Source organism: Ruditapes philippinarum, unplaced genomic scaffold, assembly GCF_026571515.1.
Source record: "Ruditapes philippinarum isolate M1 unplaced genomic scaffold, ASM2657151v2 ctg7718_1_1_1_1, whole genome shotgun sequence".
NCBI lineage: Eukaryota > Metazoa > Mollusca > Bivalvia > Venerida > Veneridae > Ruditapes > Ruditapes philippinarum.
In genome coordinates this window covers 39,192-61,667 of record NW_026853321.1, presented here as the reverse complement: position 1 = coordinate 61,667, position 22,476 = coordinate 39,192, and the positions used below count along the sequence as shown (strand labels likewise).

The following is a 22,476-nucleotide window of genomic DNA, read 5'->3' as shown; positions in this document are numbered from 1 at the left end:
GAAGAATATGAGAGCTATTGTAGTCGCCCCGGCGTCCGCGTCCGCGTCGGCGTCTGCGTTGGTTAAAGTTTTTTGTAAAGTCAAATATCTCAATTATTGCTTGAGATATTCAATTGAAACTTACAATACTTATTTATAGTAACAAGGTACATATGATTGACAAGTTGGATAACTCTGCCTACAATATTGACAGAATTATGCCCCTTTTTAACTTAGAAATTTTGGTTAAAGTTTTTTTGTAAAGTCAAATATCTCAGTTATTGCTTGAGATATTCAATTGAAACTTACAATACTTATTTATAGTAACAAGGTACATCAGATTGACAAGTAGGATAACTCTGCCTACAATATTGACAGAATTATGCCCCTTTGGAACTTAGAAATTTTGGTTAAAGTTTTTTTGTAAAGTCAAATATCTCAATTATTGCTTGAGATATTCAATTGAAATTTACAAGACTTTTTTATAGTAACAATGTACATCATTTTGCAAAATTGCATAACTCTGTCTGCAATATTTGCAGAATTATTTGCCCCTTTGAAACTTAGAGATTTTGGTTAAAGGTTAAAGGTCTTCAAAGATATTTACTTGAAACTTTACACATGTACTTAGGGTTATAATTTGAGGGTCATAATTGTATGTCACTGAGCAAGTTCCATAACTCTATCTTGCATTAAGGCTGATTTATATCCCCTTTTCTACTTAGTCTCTTGGTTAATGTTTACATGCAAGTTTTACATATCTCAATAACTATTCAAGATATTTATTTAAAACTTCACATATGCATTTAGGGTCAGAATTGTAGGTCACTGACAAAGATCCATAATTCTATCTTGCATTTAGGCTGATTTTTCTTCCCTTTTTCAACTTCAAAAATTCATGGTAAAGTTTTGCTTGTAAGCTGTAACTACTGAAGGGTTTGTGCCTTTTTTGGGACAATTTTATGCATTCATAATAATAAAGCAGTGATTTACTTGATAAAATATCTTAATAACAAGCCTTTGTACCTTTTCTGTCAATTTTATGTATTCATAGGTAATTAGTATTATTATACACAATAAAACACCCTTGTGACATTACCTTCCAAATAGTCAAGCCAATACTGTATAATTAGACTCTCTCTAAGGCCTATAACATGAATTTATAAAAAAAATTAGCCCTTTTGTGAACTTAGAAAATTTAACATTATCAAGGCTCTTTTACTATCAAGCACTTAGAATAGTCGAGCGTGCTGTCCTACCGACAGCTCTTGTTATATGGATAAAGATAACCTATCAAAATGCTTCCTTAAGAAATGAATAAACTTTAAGCTTGATTTATCTTTAACACTTGATAAAAGTCAATTCATCAGTGTTAAACATAACTATTAGGATATTATGATTCAGTTATAAGGCTGTTGTTTGCATGGTAAACTAGTGAAAAGGTAATTGCCTTAAATCGAGTCAATTAACATTTGTACATGTACAAGTATTAATAGGACTTTAGAAAACAATTGTTCTAACATATTTTTGGACTTCACTCAAATTTGTAAGACTCTTGTTATTAGGAATGGATTCCTGTCTTGGAATTTATGTAATATCTACTTACTTATTTTAACTACATTGATTATCAGTGAGCTCCATTGTGTTAAATCTCATGCTATAATATTGCTTCAGTGATTGTAAGTGAGCTCTATTGTATTAAATTTCAGACTGACATTGATGCAGCTGTAAAAACATTACTGTCATTAAAGGCAGACTATAAGACTGCTACAGGTAAAGATTGGAAACCAGGTCAACATGCAGCAAGTTCTCCCAGTAAAACTGCAGCTAGTGCACCCTCTGGTGGTGGAAATGCTGATGACATAAATGAGAAGATAGTTGCCCAGGGTGATACAGTGAGAGATCTCAAAGCTAAGAAAGCTGCAAAGGTATTTATTGTGAAATTTATGTAGTGTTTTATTAAGAATAATCATTACAGACATCTTGCAATTTTTGTTTGATTGCTTTCAAAAACTTTGTTATTGAACTTGGAACAAGTTTTTGTCAGGGGTCATATTTTTGGAATAATCACATTTTCATATGGAAATAGATAACCTCTCGAAATGCTTCCTTAAGAAATAAATAAACTTTAAGGTTGATTAATCTTTAACACTTGATAAAAGTCAATTCATCAGTGTAAAATATAACTGCTGAGATATTGCGATTCAGATATGAGGCTGATGTTTGAATGGTATACTGATGAAAAGGTAATTGCCTTAAATCAAGTGTATTAACCTTTGTTCGTGTACAAGTATTTTAGGACTTTAGAAAACAAATGTTCTAACATATTTTTGGACTTTATCCAGATTTGTAAGACTTGTTACTGGGAAATTTAAATAAGGAAGAATTTCTGTCTTGGAATTTCTGTAATATATTTTTTTTTCATTTTTAACCACATTGATTATAAGTGAGCTCCATTGTGTTAAATTTCAGGCTGACATTGATGCAGCTGTAAAAATGTTACTGTCACTAAAGGCAGACTATAAGACTGCTACAGGTAAAGATTGGAAACCAGGTCAACATGAAGCAAGTGCTCCCAGTAAACCTGCGACCAGTTCGCCCTCTGGTGGTGGAAATGCTGATGACATAAATGAGAAGATAGTTGCCCAGGGTAATGCAGTGAGGGATCTGAAAGCCAAGAAAGCTGCCAAGGTAATGATCAAGACATTCATTCAAATCAATTTTATTGCACCATGAATGACAACTTTTTAGCAAGGATAATAAAAGAAATATGAACAGTATAATCAAACTACTGGTGGTTACTCATTATATGTAAAATTTTACACACAAATTCCTGTACTGTTCCAGATTCAAAGCTTGATCATGATAAATGGTTAAAAATAGGTGTTTTCTCAAAAAACTTAAGTGATCACTGTGGGATCTACTGTCAAAGTGATCAAAAAGTACTTGGATTAAAGTCTATAAAGTAAATACAATATCAGCATGGATTTAATGTCTACTAAATTTACTACCAGTGAATTGGCGAAGACATTCAAATTAAACAATAGTCAACGAAGTAAATAATATATACACTCAACAGCAAAAGTAAGGTTTAAAGAATATTTCTGCACTGATTGGAGTATTGCATTAGGTCATAAACATTTAAGCTACTTTCAATACCATTAGTGTCTACTTTTGCCCTTGAATTGATCAAATCAAAATAATGTGAGGTCTGTTTAATAAAGTGAGTGATATTTTTGGGGATTTTTGACCTGCAAGATCTTAGTATATCCTGATGATTTCCCAGCTTATTTCTGTAGAATTGACTATAACTTTATAAAGTTATGGCCCTTGAATTCTTATAGTCATATTTGACGTATCTTTCAGAATGAGGTAGATGTTGCAGTGAAGACACTTTTAGCTCTGAAAGCCGAGTACAAGTCTGCAACAGGCAAGGACTGGAAACCAGGTTGTCATATTGCTGGTTCCAAGCCAGCAGGTGACAGTAACAAGACCGTTAAACAGGAGAGTAATCAGAGTCAGGTGATCGATGACCTTAACAACAAGATAACAGCACAGGGCAACAAGATCAGGGACCTGAAGAGTGGTAAAGCACCAAAGGTAATGATTAAATTCCCAATTTTAAGTTTTAGGTTAAAGTTTTTAGGTTAAAGCTATATTCATTTAGTTAGTAGTCAGTCTTGTAGTTTACACTGGCACAAAATCCTATTAGATACACAGTCCATAGATTTTAAGTTTTTGTAAAAGTACAGAAATGGTATAATATTACTGTCTCACCTTCCCAGTGGCTTGTTTGGAAATATAGAAATTCAAAGACCAGTTGTTGCTGAATTCTTATCCCATTGTTGAGGGATCTCTTAAATTATTCTCACTATTCATTATTCATTACACTAGATAAAGTTGTTGAGTTTGCGAAAAAGAAAGATAGATTAGCAAGCTTATTCTGGAAGCTTTTTGGGGTAAATGGCATGTCATCCTTTATTGTGTGTGAGATAGGTATGCTTTGATTCATGTATGTCGTCACATGGTACATGCTAATACTTATTTTCCAAAACCTGTCCATTTTTCATTGAGTGCTACTGATACAGTAGTGAGCACCACCCAGTAGTATACTTATCTTTTAGTAAAGCAAAAAAACCTTGTGCCTATAAGCTGGTAGTCAGACCAGTGCTAGTCATTAAAACATTTGTAGAAAGGATGAAATTTGTTCATTTATTCATGTATTTTATAATTATGTACATGTATAGTTGATTTTTAATAGTGATTATGATAATGTATTGTTATTGGTTATTACATGTATTATGTTTTACAATGGTGTTGTCTTATTAGCTGTATGTTTTTATGCAATTATTGACTAGTGAGCCATTTAAAATGATGTGATACTCTCTGGCAGATGGCATATTATATGAATAGCCAAAGATTAAATAAAAAACAAACAATATGTAAACCCTTGTAAGGAAATACAAAACACAACTTTTGCCTGTTTTCATTGAAGCGCGGCACTGCTGTTTGGACCAAAACAAATTGCAGCTATATTTAGATCATATAATAAAGATAGATAAATAATTGGTAATTTATATGGCAGATCAGATGCCTGATATGATTTATTATTATAAAGGTTTTTATAGGGTTAACGCACGTTTTTCCGTGTTATAACGTCTGCATAGTCCCGAGGAACGGTTGGTGCCCGAGCCCGGTAGGGCGAGGGCTCCAACAGTTCCAAGTGACTCTGCAGACTTTATAACACGAAATTAACGTGCGTTGACGCTATTATAGCATAAAATTTTTAAAACAGATTCATGATGTATATTATATACAAAACACAAACATAAAATCCTTGTGCTTGAACGGTATTTATCCAACTCTACATGTTTTAGGTATGCGTTTTATTTTTTCCGGGGCCAACAACTTGAGAACCGAACGAAATTTCGAATTTTAATTGATTTAACAAAGTTTAACTTTGGGGATATATTAAGTTAAGAAAAACATAACATTACTGTAATCTCCCCAAGACAAAACAGACGCCTCAGAAATTCCTAGAATGATTACAGATTGGCGGTAGGAAAAAGATCAGTGACATCAGATTCAAATTCAGAATCGTTTTTTTTAAGCACGCAAGTTTAAAAAAAATCAGGCATAAAACATTATTCTCTCAAAGAAACATACAGGACATTTATCAATATAAACGTCAATAAAACAACGTTTTTTTATATTCATTTTGTGCTTTCCATTTTTGTAAGTTAATCGGGGGATTAAACTGAATGACAGATTCTATTTGTTTACATTGACAACTGTCCGTTTCTAAGAAAGGGCGACAACCAAGATAAGCGGCGATGTCTATACGCCGTATTGCCGGCATAATTACTTGAATGCTGCTCGCCGTTATGCGACTGAGGCCATCAAATTAATAATTCCAATATAACAAGAGCGCATGACTCTGGCAAACAGGCCAAATCGTCATTTTTTGTTTGTTTACTGGGCCCTGTATGTATTGCGCATAGGTAAAACCGGGCTATAACAAGAGCGCGTGACTATGTTAACGCATGGTTTTGGCCCCGTTATAACATGGGCAAAAGAGGGAAAAATAGCCGATTTTATGCTATAAAACATTTAAATGAAAATTGGACAGGCAAAGATAGATTTGCAGATTTGTATATATTTGCCAAACATGCCTCAAGGCTGTAATCATGTTTAACCTGTACATAGCTTGCTGGTAGGTTCTGAATCTGCCAATGCAACCATTGCAAATTTAGATCAGCTGGTACTTATGTTGTCTGCACTGGTTGCACTCAGTCCTTACATACCTGTATTTTGAAATTTACACTAAAAAAAACTAATGGTTTTGACCAGATTGAGGTACTGATCATGGTAAAAGTTAATTCATTGTGATAGTTTTATTTTGCATAAAAAACATTGTTAATATTCCAAGTTTTAAATATCATGGAATAAATGGCTGTAGTGAATGAATGGTGTTAAGTGTTCTGAAGGAGCTGTAAGTCTAAGATGAAGGGGTCTTTGGTGCATGAGATAATACAAGGCTGCTTTTACTTTGTGTTATACTTTCCTGTTTCTGCCACTACCTTAAACAAGCTGTTATAGAAAACATGCCTGTCCTATTTCCATATGAAACTGTGATGACAGTTACATTTTGAAAATGAAACTTACAGGGCCTTCATTGTAGTAGGGTATTTTTAAATGGCATCCTATGTCATGTATATTAAAAATGTACAGCATTACAGTGTATGCTCGTGTGATTTAAACTATCATTGCATTTTTCTTCTCTGTCAATGTATACCCATGTGCAGTTTTAGTCAGAAAATGTCGAAAACTGGCTAATTATTTTGATATATAGAAATTTTGTAAATTAAATTAAGATTAAATGATATCAAATTAAAATAACTGTATTTCTGATATTAAAATAACAGAGAATTTTCTTTTATAATTTGAAAAAAATTACAGCAACCTGTTTCCCTACAAATGAGTGAAATTTGCTCTTTTTAGTCTTAACTTATTGCCAGTATCTTTTTTCATGTCTGGTATTAGTGGTTTCTGGCCTTCTAAATTTTAAACATTTAGTAGTCTGTAGCCTACAGCTCAATGCTTCATTGACTACCAGTCTATTTATAGATTCATTGAGGAAATACTGTTATCTAGGTCAGTTGTAAAACATAGTAGGTGTTAGATTACATTGTTGATACTTGTAGCCACGTGGATTAAAAATTTAGGTAGGGGAGATGATTTTAACATATTTGCCAGTGCTTTAAGGTATCATTTAAACTTAAAGTAATAATTATAGACATAATTTTTCATGTAGATTACAGGTGAATGTGTTATAATAAAATTTAAGTTTTCCTTGCCTAGTCACGCATTTTATGAATCATGGTCGACTTTTGATCATGTTTAAGATAGAATTTGTTAACACTTGTTTTCAGTCTATGTTTTAGATGTTATGAAAAGAGATCATTTATTGCTGTGTAGGGGAAGTAACATGGAAGTTAGATTAAAGAAAGAATTTCAATGTTTATTTTAGTTATTTGTGTACATGTATGATAAAACATAATGTATAAAGTGGTACTTATTGTTGATAAAAAAAAGTTAACTTTTGATCTGTCAAAACATCACTTGACACTTGTTTAATGGTGTCAATAATGCCCTTTGGGCTTTGATTTAACAACATTATACTTATACATAACATGAAAGAATAGGATGCTTTGTTAAGTTCACTAGACAACTGCATGCTTTAAAAGCCAATGCAAGACTGGTTGCATTTGAATTTATTGAATGTAATATACAAGAAGTGTATTTAACTTAGAAAAACACTGCATTTGAAATAAAAAAAGAAGAATCTTTAAACTGTATTTTAAATATTAAAGATAATACATGTAACACAAAAGTTTTGCTAAAACAACTAGTTTGTATACTAATTATTATAGTAAGTATTTTGTGTAACACATACATGTGAACTCTCCCACTTTTAGTTTTAGCGGGAGACTTGCCATATTTTCCAAGATTTATCTTAAAATAAGGTGTATTTTCACAAATTCTAAAATCTCCCTCTTTTTGAAGAAAAGTCTCCCACTTGATCATCGAAAAAAGTTCACATGTATGGTAACAATGGCCTAAACAAAATTTTGTCCTGTTTACTCAAAAATGAAAAGATATAAAATTTAAGATTGAAATGTACAGTGATCAGAAATAGCAGGTGTTAATGTTATGCAAGACAGGATAAATACACATTAAATTTTAAAAGCTTTCAAGACATGGTACAGTGATTATTTTTTCACCACTGTGTATAATTTGATCAATTGATAAATGATGATGATGCAATAACTATCAATATTGTCAAAGTAGGCATGTTGGATATTTGATACAATATAACTTGCAATTTGTTGCATCATGATTCATCATACAAAATTAGGTCATCTCATGTTGTGAAATAATAAAGATATATTGTATCATAGTTTGGGGACCTTTCTGTTGAAAAAGTGTCAGAGTTAAATCGTATACATAAACATGCACAGTGCGGTAACTGGAGTGCGGGTATCAGTTACCCGCACTCCAGATAATGCCCGTGGATTGGTTCATTTTTGCCGGGGTTTACATATTGTGACGGCAGAGAAAGGGATAGGGGCAGAACTATCATATTCAAATGCTCGTTCATTGGTTAAGTTTTTCTGGGGTTTCATATTATGACAACAGGGAACGTGCTGTCATGTTTGACTATGATACAAAAGAGAAAGAACACCAAAACACTCGGCAATCTGATTTATACTCGGGGGCTACGCCCCCTCGTACAAATCAGATAGCCTCGTGTTTCGGTGCTCTTTCTATTACTAATATTACATTTAAATTTGAATTTAGTACACCTTTAAAAGATTAAGGAAAAGGTACTTTTGCATGCTTATCAACATTTAAAACTGGAAATCACTGGACAGATATTAAAGTCTATAAATTGTACTGTAGATTGTTTATATTAAGAAAGGTTACGAACAATGTTCATATTTCTTGTTATGTTTAGATATAAAGATTATAAACATAGTGAAGTTTATTTACATGTACATAGAATAAAAATTATATTAATGTGATAATATTCTGAAAAAAAAAAAGATAGAACAAATAAAGATAATAAATGTAATATTAAAGATTGTATGCTTTGATAATGTTTGGCAGTAAGGGACCAATTGTTTTCATCTTCACATAATGTAATATTGATGAAAAACTATGCTTTAGGGCAATTTTCTGTCAATTGTTGATGATGTTCATGTAGGGAATGCTCAATACCTTTCATTGGATATTTATTTATTATAGTAACAGTGACTTATTGAACATAACCAAAATCTTCTCATATAATATTTTACTGGTATGAGTAAAATTCTAGTATTTTCAAGACAGATCTTTCTATTAACCTTTACCATGCTGTCAGCAACTGAATTTTCTGTGACCAGTGCAGAGCACAGATCATGGTCTGCATTGTTTGCTGATCAGTCAGTACTTGTGATAAAAAATTTCCTTTCAAATGATGAACGGTTTTGTCCTGATTGAAAAACAGAAAGGTCTGTTTAAGATATGTAGCAAAGTAAGGGTTAAGTAATATCTTACATATATTTTAGAATTGCTAGATGTCATAAAGATGATGTAACGTTAGTGGGAACGGCAGGCAGACAATGTTACGTATGTGGGAAGAAGAGTTTATATGACATCATATCGGTTGTATTGTTATTTTACCGTTATAAAACAACATCATTTTAGACTCAACACAAAGTAGTTGCTTCATTATTTACTGACCACTTTACATTTTGGTGCCATGACCAGGATAATAAAATAAAATGTTCTTTCAGGACCAGGTTGATGCTGAGGTGAAGGTTTTGTTGAGTCTGAAAGCCGAGTACAAGACAGCAGCAGGAAAGGACTGGAAACCAGGACAGGTCAGCGCAGCCCCTCCCAAGTTAGAAACTCAAACCCAGGACAGCGGAGAATCGGAAAGCATGGCAGATTCCGCTGCTGCATTAGATCTGAAAGCTAAAATAGATGCACAGGGCACTAAAGTTAGAGATATAAAAGCTGCAAAAGCAGCTAAGGTATTCTTTAAGACATTTTATTTGAGTAAGAAATTAAAGATTACAAACTAGCTGGTTTTATATAAAGGAAAAGTAAGTTTTTAGCTCACCTGTCACAAAGTGACAGGGTGAGCTTTTGTGATCGCTTTTCGTCCGGCATCCGTCCGTCGTCCGTCCGTCCGTAAACTTTTACTTTAAATGACATCTCCTCATAAACCACTAAGCCAATTTCATCCAAACTTCAAAGGAATGTTCCTTTGGTGGTCACCTTTAAAAATTGTTCAAAGAATTTAATTCCATGCAGAACTCTGGTTGCCATGGCAACCGAAAGAAAAAACTTTAAATATCTTCTTTTAAAAAACCATAAGAGCTAGAGCTTAGATATTTGGCATGAAACATCTTCTAGTGAGTGTCTACCAAGTTTGTTCAAATAAAAGCCCTGGGGTCAAAATTGGCCCCGCCCCGGGGGGTCATTGATTTTCCCTATATGCATATAGTAAAAACTTTAAAAATCTTCTTTTAAAGAACCCAAAGAGCTAGAGCTAAGATATTTAGCATGAAACATGTTCTAATGGGTGTCTACCAAGTTTGTTCAAATAAAAGCCCTGGGGTCAAAATTGGCCCCGCCCCGGGCGGTCATTGATTTTCCCTATATGCATATAGTAAAAACTTAAAAAATCTTCTTTTAAAGTACTCAAAGAGCTATGGCTAAGATATTGAGCATCAAACATGTTCTAATAGGTGTCTACCAAGTTTGTTCAAATAAAAGCCCTGGGGTCAAAATTGGCCCCGCCCCAGGGGGTCATTGATTTTCCCTATATGCATATAGGAAAAACATTAAAAAATCTTCTTTTCAAGAACCAAAAGAGTTAGAGCTATAATATTTAGCATGAAACATGTTCTATTAAGTGTCTATTAAGTTTGTTCAAATAAAAGCCCTGGGGTCAAAATTGGCCCCGCCCCGGGGGTCCATTGATTTTCCCTATATGCATATAGTAAAAACTTAAAAGATCTTCTTTTAAAGAACTCAAAGAGCTTTGGCTAAGATATTTAGCATCAAACATGTTCTAATAGGTGTCTACCAAGTTTGTTCAAATAAAAGCCCTGGGGTCAAAATTGGCACCGCCCGGGGGGGTCATTGATTTTCCCTATATGCATATAGTAAAAACTTAAAAAATCTTCTTTTAAAGAACCCAAACAGCTAGAGCTAAGATATTTGGCATGAAACATCTTCTAGTGAATGTCTACCAAGTTTGTTCAAATAAAAGCCCTGGGGTCAAAATTGGCCATGCCCCGGGGGGTCATTGATTTTCCCTATATGCATATAGTAAAAACTTAAAAAATCTTCTTTTAAAGAACCGTAAGAGCTAGAGCTAAGATATTTGGCATGAAACATCTTCTAGTGAGTGTCTACCAAGTTTGTTCAAATAAAAGCCCTGTGGTCAAAATTGGCCCCGCCCCAGGGGGTCATTGATTTTCCCTATATGCATATAGTAAAAACTTAAAAAGTCTTCTTTTAAAGAACCCAAAGAGCTAGAGCTAAGATATTTAGCATGAAACATGTTCTAATGGGTGTCTACCAAGTATGTTCAAATAAAAGCCCTGGGGTCAAAACTGGCCCCGCCCCGGGGGTCATTGATTTTCCTTATATGTGTATAGCAAAAACTTAAAAAATCTTCTTTTAAAGAACTCAAAGAGCTATGGCTAAGATAAGTAGTCTAATATTTAGCATCAAACATGTTCTAATAGGGTCTACCAGGTTTGTTCGAATAAAAGCCCTGGGGTCAAAATTGGCACCGCTCAGGGGGTTATTGATTTTCCTTATATGTGTATAGCAAAAACTTAAAAAAATCTTCTTTGAAAAAACCCAAATAGCTAGAGTTAAGATATTAAGCATGAAACATCTTTTAGTGAGTGTCTACAAAGTTTGGTCAAATAAAAGACCTGGGGTTAAAATTGGCCCCGCCCCGGGGGTCATTGATTTTCTTTATATGTGTATAGCAAAAACTTAAAATCTTCTTTGAAAAAACCCAAATAGCTAGAGTTTAGATATTAAGCATGAAACATCTTCTAGTAAGTGTCTACAAAGTTTGTTCAAATAAAAGCCCAGGGGTCAAAACTGGCACGGCCCCAGGGGTGTCATTGTTTCTAACTATGTGTGTATAGTAAAAACTTAAAAAAGTCTTCTTTTAAAAAGCCCAATGAGCTAGAGCTTAGATGTTTAGCATGAAACATCTTCTTATGGGTGTCTACCGAGTTTGTGCAAATAAAAGCCCTTGGGTTAAATTGGCCCTGCAACGTTGGGGGGGGGGGCTATATACAGGTGAGCGACCTCAGGGCCATCATGGCCCTCTTGTTGATTAAATGATTGATTTGAATTTTTCACGTAGCTAAACAAATATTAAGAAACTGTTAAATTATATTTGAAATTTCAGGGGCATGATATAAAAATACATTATAGAATCTTTGTCTAAATGTAACATTTAAATTTATGTAGGTCTATAACAGATTTAAATAAGCATATGGGTGTTTGTGCTAAATAAAAATGTAGGATGTCTTCCTCCTCCAGTTAAGAAACTGCAAGGTTGTTTGAGACTCACTGTGCTAATATAATTTTAAATCTGAACTGAAAATAGACCAGAAAGCAGTTTTTGAGAGTATTATATATATTCTTTGAGGTCTCACTTTGAACTTGAATCGTTATGTAAAATGATTTACGGACCACTGTTTGCCGAATGTTGCAGACTTCAAATCACTTGCTCCTCAACACTGGGTTCAAATCCCTTCAGTGACTTTGGATTCTTTCATGTGGGGAGACTTTCCAGCTATCTTACAGAAAGTCGGTAGTTTGACTTAGGTGCTTGCTTGTTCCTGAAATAATGCAAATGGGAATCTGAGGACTTCCTCCATTATAAAAATCTTAAAAGTGATCATAAGGCCTTTACAATGTTGTTGTGACTTAATATTCAATACAACAAACAAACAATTTTAACTTTATTTTTAAATGGCTATATAATGTATATCTTTAAGATAGTAAAATGACAAAACCAACATAATGTGTTTGCGACCAGCATGGATCCAGACAAGCCTGCGCATCCGCGCAGTCTGATCAGGATCCATGCTGTTTGCTTACAAATCCTATTACTAGTAGAGAAACTGATAGCAACAGCATCGATGCACAGGCTGGTCTGGATCCTTGCTGGTAGCAAACGCACTATGTTGGTTTTGTCATGTGCGCTCAAATCAAGTTTCCATATCAATATTTTTATTATCCATCTGATGATAATGTAAATCTTATGTAGGATGAAATTGATCGCTGAAGAAACATTACAAGGATCTGACAGGGGAAGATCTTGCTGCAGGTGGTGGAAGGAAAGACAAGAAAGATAAGAAGGCAAACAAAGAAAACAAACCAGAAGTAAAGAAAGAGAAAGCAGAAAAATCACAGCAGAAACAATCACAGGCCGATGATGGTTCAAGAGAAGTTAAGAAACAGACAAGGTTTGTATAGGACATTACAATATTAATGAAGTTTTACTCAATGTTGGTATAATAATTATAACAAGCAACAAAAACTGCTAGCTACCATGAAGGCTCTCTGAATATATGTGCTGTCTTATTTATGAAGTTTCTTCATTATTTACAAAGGCTAAAGTACAATGTCATGTAAGGGTATTGCCTGTCAGTCTTGTTTTAATCACTCAGCTTACGTCACTGTTTCCCCTTGTATATGTTCTTACAAAAAACAATCTCCACGCATGTTTATAACAATATAGTTAAATGCTATTTAAGTAATTGTGAACTTAAAACATTTGAGCTGTGTCACGACAAAACCAACATAATGGGTTTGCGACCAGCATGGATCCAGACCAGCCAGCGCATCCGCTCGGCCTGATCAGGATCCATGCTGTTCGCTATCAGTTTCTTTACTTGTTAGAGGGTCTGTAAGCGAACAGCATGGATCCTGATCAGACTGCGCGGATGCACAGGCTGGTCTGGATCCATGCTGGTCGCAAACCCATTAAGTTGGTTTTGTCGTGACACGGCTCATTTTCAGACGTTGAAAGTTGCCTTCCATCAGTACTGTTAAGTACTTTGATTTGTTAATGACTGCGGCAAGATATACTAGGTACAAGTATCTTATACAATAGATTACACATAAGCAGTACATGTTCAGTACATGTATTTCACCCCAGAAGTTTGATAAGATAGGTTAAAGGAATTGTATCTTTTATGTGAAACTCAAAAACGTAGTTATCATTCAAACATAAAAATTTTGTATCTGTCATAGGTCACATGTTATTTTCATTATTTCAGACTGGGTCTAGAGGCCAAAAAGGAAGAGAATTTATCAGACTGGTACTCACAGATTATTACAAAAGCTGAGATGATAGAATATTATGATGTCAGTGGCTGTTACATTCTCCGCCCCTGGTCATATTCTATATGGGAAGTGCTTAAGGAGTTTTTTGATACAGAAATCAAGAAATTGGGTGTGGAGAACACATACTTCCCGATGTTTGTTTCAAATGCAGCCTTGGAGAGGGAGAAAACTCATATAGAGGATTTTGCTCCAGAGGTATGTTCCCATTACAGGGACTAGCACAGCATGAAAAATTATAGGATAAGTTAGGTCAAAGATTTACTAATCCTTTGATTACTTGAAGGACTCTAATTGCATGGGTACAAGTTTTTAAGTATTTGCCTGATGTTCAATAAAACCAACTGAAATAATATGAACTTGCATCCATGTAATTACACATCTGATAAGTACAGTATTAGAAACATAAGAAACCTTGAGAATAAACTCATGAACCTTCAATTACTGATGAGTCACTGCATTTGAATTACTTGCCCCATTAAAAGTTTATATCATTGATGGTTTTATCCAAATGAAATAAAAAGAAGAAGTGATAAGAAATGAGTGTTATCATGGGTCTTTTTTTGTAGTGTCGAGGATAAAAATTTATGCGGAAAAATATTTTATAAGTAAAATGATGAATGTATATCTAAGTAAGATGGAGTCATTACTGAAACAAGTTTACATATATGAAATGAAATTCATACAAATATGTACTGATTATTTACACAGGTTGCCTGGGTAACGAGGTCGGGTAAATCTGACCTAGCAGAACCTATAGCCATACGTCCTACCAGTGAGACAGTCATTTATCCATCCTATGCTAAATGGATCAAGTCCCACAGAGATTTACCACTTAAACTGAACCAATGGTGTAATGTTTTGGAAATTTAAAAAAATTCCCAATCATTTTCTTGGGAAAGCTTTTGGGAGGGCTTTCATTTAAACATTAAAACCTTTTGCCTCTAAATTGCTTTAGGTCCGAAATGTGCTAGGAACTTTGAACTCTTTCATGAGACGATGCTAACAACCTAGCTTATGATGGGACTTCTCTTGCCTGTATTATTGCATGGAAGAACATCTGAGGTCTTGATCCACCAATAAAACTGGAAATTCGCAAGAAGACTTGTTGGTGCAACTAATAAGTCCAGATAACAACAAGAACAACAAGATTGCTTAACTCTTGTAGAGTGCTAGAAACAATAGTTACAAGATGCTACCATTATAAAGCAAAGAGCTTGTAGTCTAACCATAGTTTGTACAGTTGCAGTTCATTTTTAATGTTTTAATACTTATGAAATAGCCATAGACTATTCAAGATTAAAAGCTGGACACCTCTGTTATACACACTCAGCATAGTGATGGTTTAAAATACCAAAGCCTTCAAAGATGATAAAATGACAAGTATATAAATAATTTAGACCTTTTTTATTGTCAGAAATAACAATATAAAAAGCACTCAAACATTTAACTTCATGCTTAATTTATAAATAAAAAGAGCAGGAAAATAATTGAATTTTGGTACAATATATTTAATTTTACATCACTTTGTAGTAATATCTTAGAAAAAAAAACGTGTGTATAATCTGCCTTTTAGATAACACTTAAATGACTAAGAAATATGAAGTTTACTGTGATTTCATTTTTACCTTTTAGAGATGGGAATTCAAACATCCACAACCATTTTTAAGAACACGAGAATTTCTGTGGCAGGAGGGTCATACAGCTTGGGCCAACAAGGACGAGGCTTGCGAGGAGGTAAATATAACATTAAAGGAACATTATGCCTTATACTCGGAAAGCAACAAATATTTTATTCTTTAGATTGGGAAAATACAAGTTTTTATACTATTTAAATAACCATATTAGAGCTCAGCATATTAGATGCTAATCACCAGAAAGAAAGTAGCGTTTAACATCCTATAATTTGCCGTTTAAGAAGGAAAATATAAACAAAGTAGTATTTTGACTTACATACTAAGTACTAAATCACTATAACTGTACTATTTTCCAAAGAACAAAAGAAGCAAAAATAAGTTCAAGTAAACTTTTTAGAAACTGTAACAGAAAACCAGATATAAATAAAAATAAAAGCGTTTCTGGGGGACAACAGGCCTTTAAATTGAGAAAAGTATTTACATTATAACTTACTATTTTTTAGATTTAAAAATATTTGTAAGATCATAAACTTTCCAAAAAATCAATTTTTCAACATTTGAACAATTTTTCCCAAAATATTAGATTAAACATCATGTATTTATGTACAATATATGAACCCAATTTTATTTTTTCTTAAAAAATTAAAATACTGCGAAAAACCTATTTTCAAGTGATTTATTTTGTTAGAAAGGGGTACAAATGTTAAAACCTTTTCCAGGCCTTAAAAAACCGAATGAGTTGCTTTACAATTATTATACAAATGTGATGTGAAGTGGACTTACTTTAATGTTTTGTTAAAGATTACCCAATTCACATTATTTGTTTTATGTAATTGAACAAAAATCAATCATCTAGATATATTTTCCAATTACCTTTATATTTCTAAACTTTTACTGATTCATTTATTTAGACATTAATTGACTCTTTTCAGTAATTATTAAACACATTTTATGTTAAGGTTTACACAATACTGGAGTTATATGCCAGGGTGTATGAGGAATATTTTGCTATCCCAGTGGTTAGAGGTAGAAAGACAGAGAAAGAAAAGTTTGCTGGTGGAGATTTTACAACAACTGTGGAGGCTTACATATCAGCCAGTGGTAGGGCTATCCAGGTATGATGTCATCTATTTGTTTGTCAGTTTGTTTCTTTATTTACTCACTCATTCACTCACTCGCTTATGTATAACCTTACGTCACGATAACAGTTTAAGGGACAAATTGTGACTTTCTACCTTTTAAAAGTGGAGTTACCTCATTGCTTTTAGAACATCGGTGGTTTTACTGAGGTGCTCTTTCGTGCCTGAAATAATGTCTGGAAGGGCACTTGAAGTCTTACTCCATCAGTAAAGCTGGAATGTTGCCATATGACCTATACTGTGTCTGTGTGAAGTAAAACCCAATCAAACAAAGAGAAAATCTCATTGCTTTAATACTAAAGAAAATTGGCCGTCGCCATACTTGCATTTTCCTTAGACAGTGAAGGCAGTATTTTCAAAGTATATGTAAAAAGAAACCCAAAAAACCTGTTTATTCTGGAGATTTGTCATTATCCATCTTTTAGGCTGTCATGCATTCCATCTGCATACAAATGATCAGAATGGTAGGGAATCCATGTCCTATGGACACAATTCTAGTTTTTCAGTCCAGTTTCTCTACATTCATTGACAATGCTTTGATATTTCACCACTAGATTATCACCCATTTTCTAGAAAGACAAGATTAAATTCTTTGAGTATATATATTCCAGGGAGCCACCTCACACCATTTAGGACAAAACTTCTCTAAGATGTTCGATATTGTATACGAGGATCCAGAAACACGTGAGAAAAAGTTTGTGTACCAGAATCCCTGGGGTATTACTACAAGAACTATAGGTGTAATGTGTATGGTGCATGGAGACAACCAAGGTCTAGTGCTGCCACCTAGGGTTGCTTGTTTACAGGTTAGTTAGACATGCTACATAAATAGTAATATTTTTAATTTTGAGTGATCTCCCTTTAATTGTAAAATTAGTATAATTAAGTGATATTGGTACCTAAAACATCTTAATAAGTAATATGAAAAAATGATATCTTGAGATTAATGTTGTAATGTACTTGAATTTAATGGTTAAAATGAAAACTATTTAATTGTTACTAATGAAATTTCTTTTCACAGAGCATTTAATATGACTGCATGGAAAATATTTTCATTAAAGAAAGTTGAATAATATTAACAGTTAAAGTTACTAATGATACACATGACAAAGATTTTGAAACAAAATCTTGGGATAGCCCATGTGTATTAAACCATAATAGGTAGTAGAATTGTCAGTGAACATATAGAAATAATTTAATACAGTAAATTATAATTTTTGCAAAAAAAAATTTTTCATTTATCAAAATTTTGCCCTTCCTTAAAATTTTTTATTTTCTTTATTCCCTTTTAAAACCATATATTTTGTGAAAAGTTTTTTTATTCTGGGTTTTTAAACAAAACTCCCTTTCTCTAAAAGGTTTAAAAAATATGATATAAAAAACATAAAGCACTTTAAATTTTTATTTTAGTTTTCCAAATTAAAACATTCATCATTTTTCCCCTTTTTAAATTTCTTTTAAAGGATTTGGGAAATTTTAAAATTTAAATTTTTCTTCTTTTTTTACAGGCTGTTATTGTGCCATGTGGTATCACTGCCAATTTATCACAGGGAGATAATGACAAACTGATGGATGCGTGTGTGGCTTTTAAGAAGACGCTTGCACAGGGTGGAGTCAGAGTGAAAGAAGATCTTAGGGATAACTATTCACCAGGGTGGAAGTTCAATCATTGGGAACTGAAGGTCTGTTCACTCCTATATCTAATTTACTTGAGTACTTGAGTTTGAAAGAAAAAGAAAGAAAGAAAATAGAACTCATTTAATTCTTGTAGTGGTAGTATTTTATTCTTAAGATCTTACCTTTTAAATTCAAAAATGAGAATAGGCACATTAAGATTTGTGTATATATGTTATGTTTTAAAATCTACATTCTATTGGTGGACATAGTATGAAAAAATGTCATTAAAAAAAACCTGGCAAGTTCTTCCTACAGAAGTACCAACTTTACTTGACACATAATAGGGAATGCAGCTTCCCATACATAGTTTGTACATTCTTGTATTTTTTATCATACTGATTTTACATTTTGTTCATTTCATTACAAGAAATATTAATTATTTATTTTTATATTTTCAGGGAGTACCATTGCGTATAGAATTAGGTCCAAGAGATCTAAAACAAAATCAAATGGTAGTTGTACGTCGAGACACCGGGGAGAAGTTAACACTGAAAAATGAAAATATTTTACAGCAAATCAAAGATCTACTAGAAAAAATGCAACAGTCTTTGTTTGACAAGTAAGTATTATTTTTTGTAGCTGATTTATTACTTACAATTTAAGCAGTCTTATTACATGGGGATAATTCTACCAACTTTTGCTTTGATATTTTATCTCTAAGAAATTGATATTATTCAAAGGCTTTGATATATGGCATTATTTTAATTACCAAAACTACCCTAATATTTTTAAAACCTTTTACATGTTTTCTCTGGGGCTATTTTTTTTAAGCATTTAAAAATATTAAATGTTACTGGGTTTTGGGAAAAGGGGGTAAAACAAAACAAAAAACAAAAATATTAAAAGTATGGGTTTAAATTGTGTTTATTTTTTTGATATTAAAGGGCAGTATTAAAAGGGTGGGGAGGCCCGCGTTGCTATTCCACACAACACTTGTATGATGGTGCAATTGTTTCTTAAAAGGCAGTTTTAATCTAAAAGATATGTTAATGGATTCCCAGAATGCTTACAAGGAAGACAGATCTTGTCAAGCCATACTGTTGATAATTTACTCTTAGATGTAGGTAGTATCAAGTTTAAAGCATGACCTGCCATTTTCATAGATGTTAAAACGAAACTTTTATCTCTGGAAAAAAGGATCAAAAATAAAATTCTAAGGTCATTTGAATTAAACTTTTGATATGTTTTCATTTGATTTTCATTGAAAAACTATTGCTATTAAGTAGTGCAATTAAAATTTGTGATATGATCATTTTTGGCAGAATCATGGTTTTGTTAAATATTACTGTCATTTTGTTAGCTTATCTTTTTCCAAGAAAAAAGAATTATTCCTACATTTAAGTTGTCGTTGCCGATGCAGTTGCCGTCCAAAAACTTCAAAGCTGGTTAAATAATTTTTTCATATTTTGTTCCTGTATAATAGAGCCAAGCAGGATCTTGATGCCTATATGACAGTGTCACATGACTGGGAGGTGTTTTGTAATGGTCTGGACCAGAAGAAACTTATACAAGCTCCATTCTGCGGAGAAATCCCATGCGAAGATGCCATCAAAAAAGATAGTGCCAGGTAACAAATTTGTGAATTTTGTTTGGGATCAAATATGATGTGCAAAATTTGCTTTAAAGTGTAATAGATGCTCCCATTTTGATTATTGGATGAAACAGCTTATATGATGGTTCTGATCATTTCTTTGGTATCACATGCCTCTCAAGTGGTTTGGGTGCAAATACTGCATGTTGTTTTCTTTCATAATAGAGAGCAGAAGCACAAGATGAAGGTCAGTCTATGTCAATGTTGAATAAATATAATTGATAAAATATCAGTAAAGGAATGCAGTAACTTATTTTATAATGCTCACATATGACTTTGGTTTTTCATTGTCAGCAATGTCCATTATTGTCTTTAGACACAATCTTTCAATTGAGACATGAAATTATTAATTCATTACTTCTCTAATGTTCTTAGACTTTTTCTTTTCAATCAATGCCTACTAGTAATTCATATTGAAGCAAAATTTTAAAGCTCTTACAACCCTTGATTCTGGCAGTGAGTCCAGTATTTATTTATTTTTAATTTTTTTTAAAGAAAGATCCAGTATGTTGTAATTAAGAAATGTTATATATGTAAATAATTATTCTTCTAAAACAATATCCAAACATCCAAGAATATGTTAAATAATTATGTTTACAAATGTTTACACGCATTATAAGTAATCATTGAAATATATGCATTCATTTCTTATTGAAAAATTTGGCTTAGACTTTATTGAAAATAAATTTCTATTTACCTCCCTTTATTTACATTTAAATTTAAATTCGGTAATATCTTTACAAATAATGCTTTTTGGAACTTGGAATTTTTGTTAAATCTTCATTTAGGCATTATATTTATGACATAATACCAATAAAAAAATTTAGTTACAGGATCTTTAATTATTAAAACATATACCATTCCCTGTTGTTTTTCAGAGATGTGGTGGTAGAGGAAGGGGCACCAGCTATGGGAGCCAAGGGCTTATGTATACCATTCAAACACCCGGAAGAATTGAAAAAGGGAGCCAAATGTATTCATCCAGACTGTGGAAAAGAGGCCAAATATTTCACCTTGTTTGGACGAAGTTATTAAAGACAATTGACAATAAGTGGATATAAAATGAGTGTTTGATATACACTGTTTATGAATTAAGATAATGAATCTTTTAAGAAACATTTGCTAGATTTGTAAGTAATAACTACTTTCAAAATATTTCAAAATATAACATTGTGAGCTTTCAAGTTGTTGTCACAAAGAACACAGTATAGTGTAAGTTAGTGTTCAGTGAAATCATGTCTTGTTACACCTATATTTATTGGTTAGTGCAATTTTACGAAAAAAATAGTCCTAAAATAAAAGCACAAGAAATGAAAAGCTGTTATTTATTACTTCAAATCATTGGGATTTATTACTTTAAATCATTGGGACTTATTACTTCAAATCATTGGGACTTATTACTTCAAATCATTTAGCCATTTTATCTGTAGATTTTAATCATGTGAATGAGATGAATTCTTTAATGTGAGGTAGCGTTATTCTCAATGATATTCTGCAACTACCCGGATGTCAGATGATGTGTGAAATAATGTATGCTTTTTATAGGCATAAATCTCATTCTCCAGGGAAATCTGTTTGAGAGCTGTAGTTCTGTAAAGCTATTCTAATTCACCCTTTGCCTGCTATGAATGTAGTAATTAGCCATTGCAAGCAGTATATAGTCAGCCCTACCTGCACATCCTTGCAAACCGGCCAGGATCTCTACTGCATCCAGATACACTAAAGTGAAGTGTGATCATACTCTAACCTAAGTTAACAAGGTGATCATCATACTGTACATAACTTATGTGATCTCTCCAGAAAACTAAACAAAATGATGGGAATGATCACTTCCGAAATTATGACTTGAATACTGCAGATACTGTTATACCCCGGTCACATATTCACGGAATACGCCCACGGAAGAGCCACGGATTAATTCCGGCATCGTCCGTAGCTACCCGTACTGGTCAGTAGCTCTCCGTACTGTAACCGTAATCAATCGTAGTAGTCCTTGTATATCCGTAGCGATCCTTGACAATTTTTGAACATGCACAAAAATTTGCTACGGAAAAATCAACCGTAGCGTATCCCTGCTAGTCCGTATTAAATCGTACTGATACGTACTGGTCCGTACGAAAACCGTACTAATCCGTACTGATTCGTAGTCCACCAACTTGCCAAGGTTTTCCACGGTTTGGTACGGAGAACTACGTATAACCTACGGTTTTGATACGGATTAATACGGTATTGTCACGGAAAGCCACGATCGTAATACATTGTACTACGGAGAGGCAAGGATTAGCACGGTCTTATACGGTTTATTACGTTGCAGCACGAAACGATACGGAATGGTACGGTCCACCACTGTTTAGTACGGATAAATTAAGTATCATGTACTTTTTCAAGGGTATTTGTTAAAAACAGACATATGAGTATTTGCGGTAACATTCAATAAAGGATAATTGCCATTTACTGGCTACAACTTTATATTGAAATGGCTCAAAATGCGGAGGCAGTGGTCGAGCTGCTTGAT

At 33.2% G+C, this 22,476-nt stretch overlaps 1 protein-coding gene across 1 annotated transcript in view; it reads left to right on the top strand.

Annotated features, from left to right (window-relative positions):
* LOC132736485 (bifunctional glutamate/proline--tRNA ligase-like) overlaps positions 1-21,278 on the top strand; it is a 47,291-nt gene extending 26,013 nt beyond the window's left edge. The window contains 16 exon segments of the mRNA XM_060723624.1: positions 1,689-1,907; positions 2,452-2,670; positions 3,346-3,579; positions 9,318-9,557; positions 12,839-12,848; positions 12,851-13,037; positions 13,854-14,115; positions 14,629-14,775; positions 15,134-15,139; positions 15,553-15,654; positions 16,514-16,669; positions 17,305-17,499; positions 18,202-18,375; positions 18,769-18,929; positions 19,794-19,937; positions 20,840-21,278. Coding sequence (XP_060579607.1) covers positions 1,689-1,907; positions 2,452-2,670; positions 3,346-3,579; positions 9,318-9,557; positions 12,839-12,848; positions 12,851-13,037; positions 13,854-14,115; positions 14,629-14,775; positions 15,134-15,139; positions 15,553-15,654; positions 16,514-16,669; positions 17,305-17,499; positions 18,202-18,375; positions 18,769-18,929; positions 19,794-19,937; positions 20,840-20,996 — 2,613 coding nt within the window. The 3' untranslated portion in view covers positions 20,997-21,278.
* Positions 21,279-22,476: the final 1,198 nt, after the last annotated feature.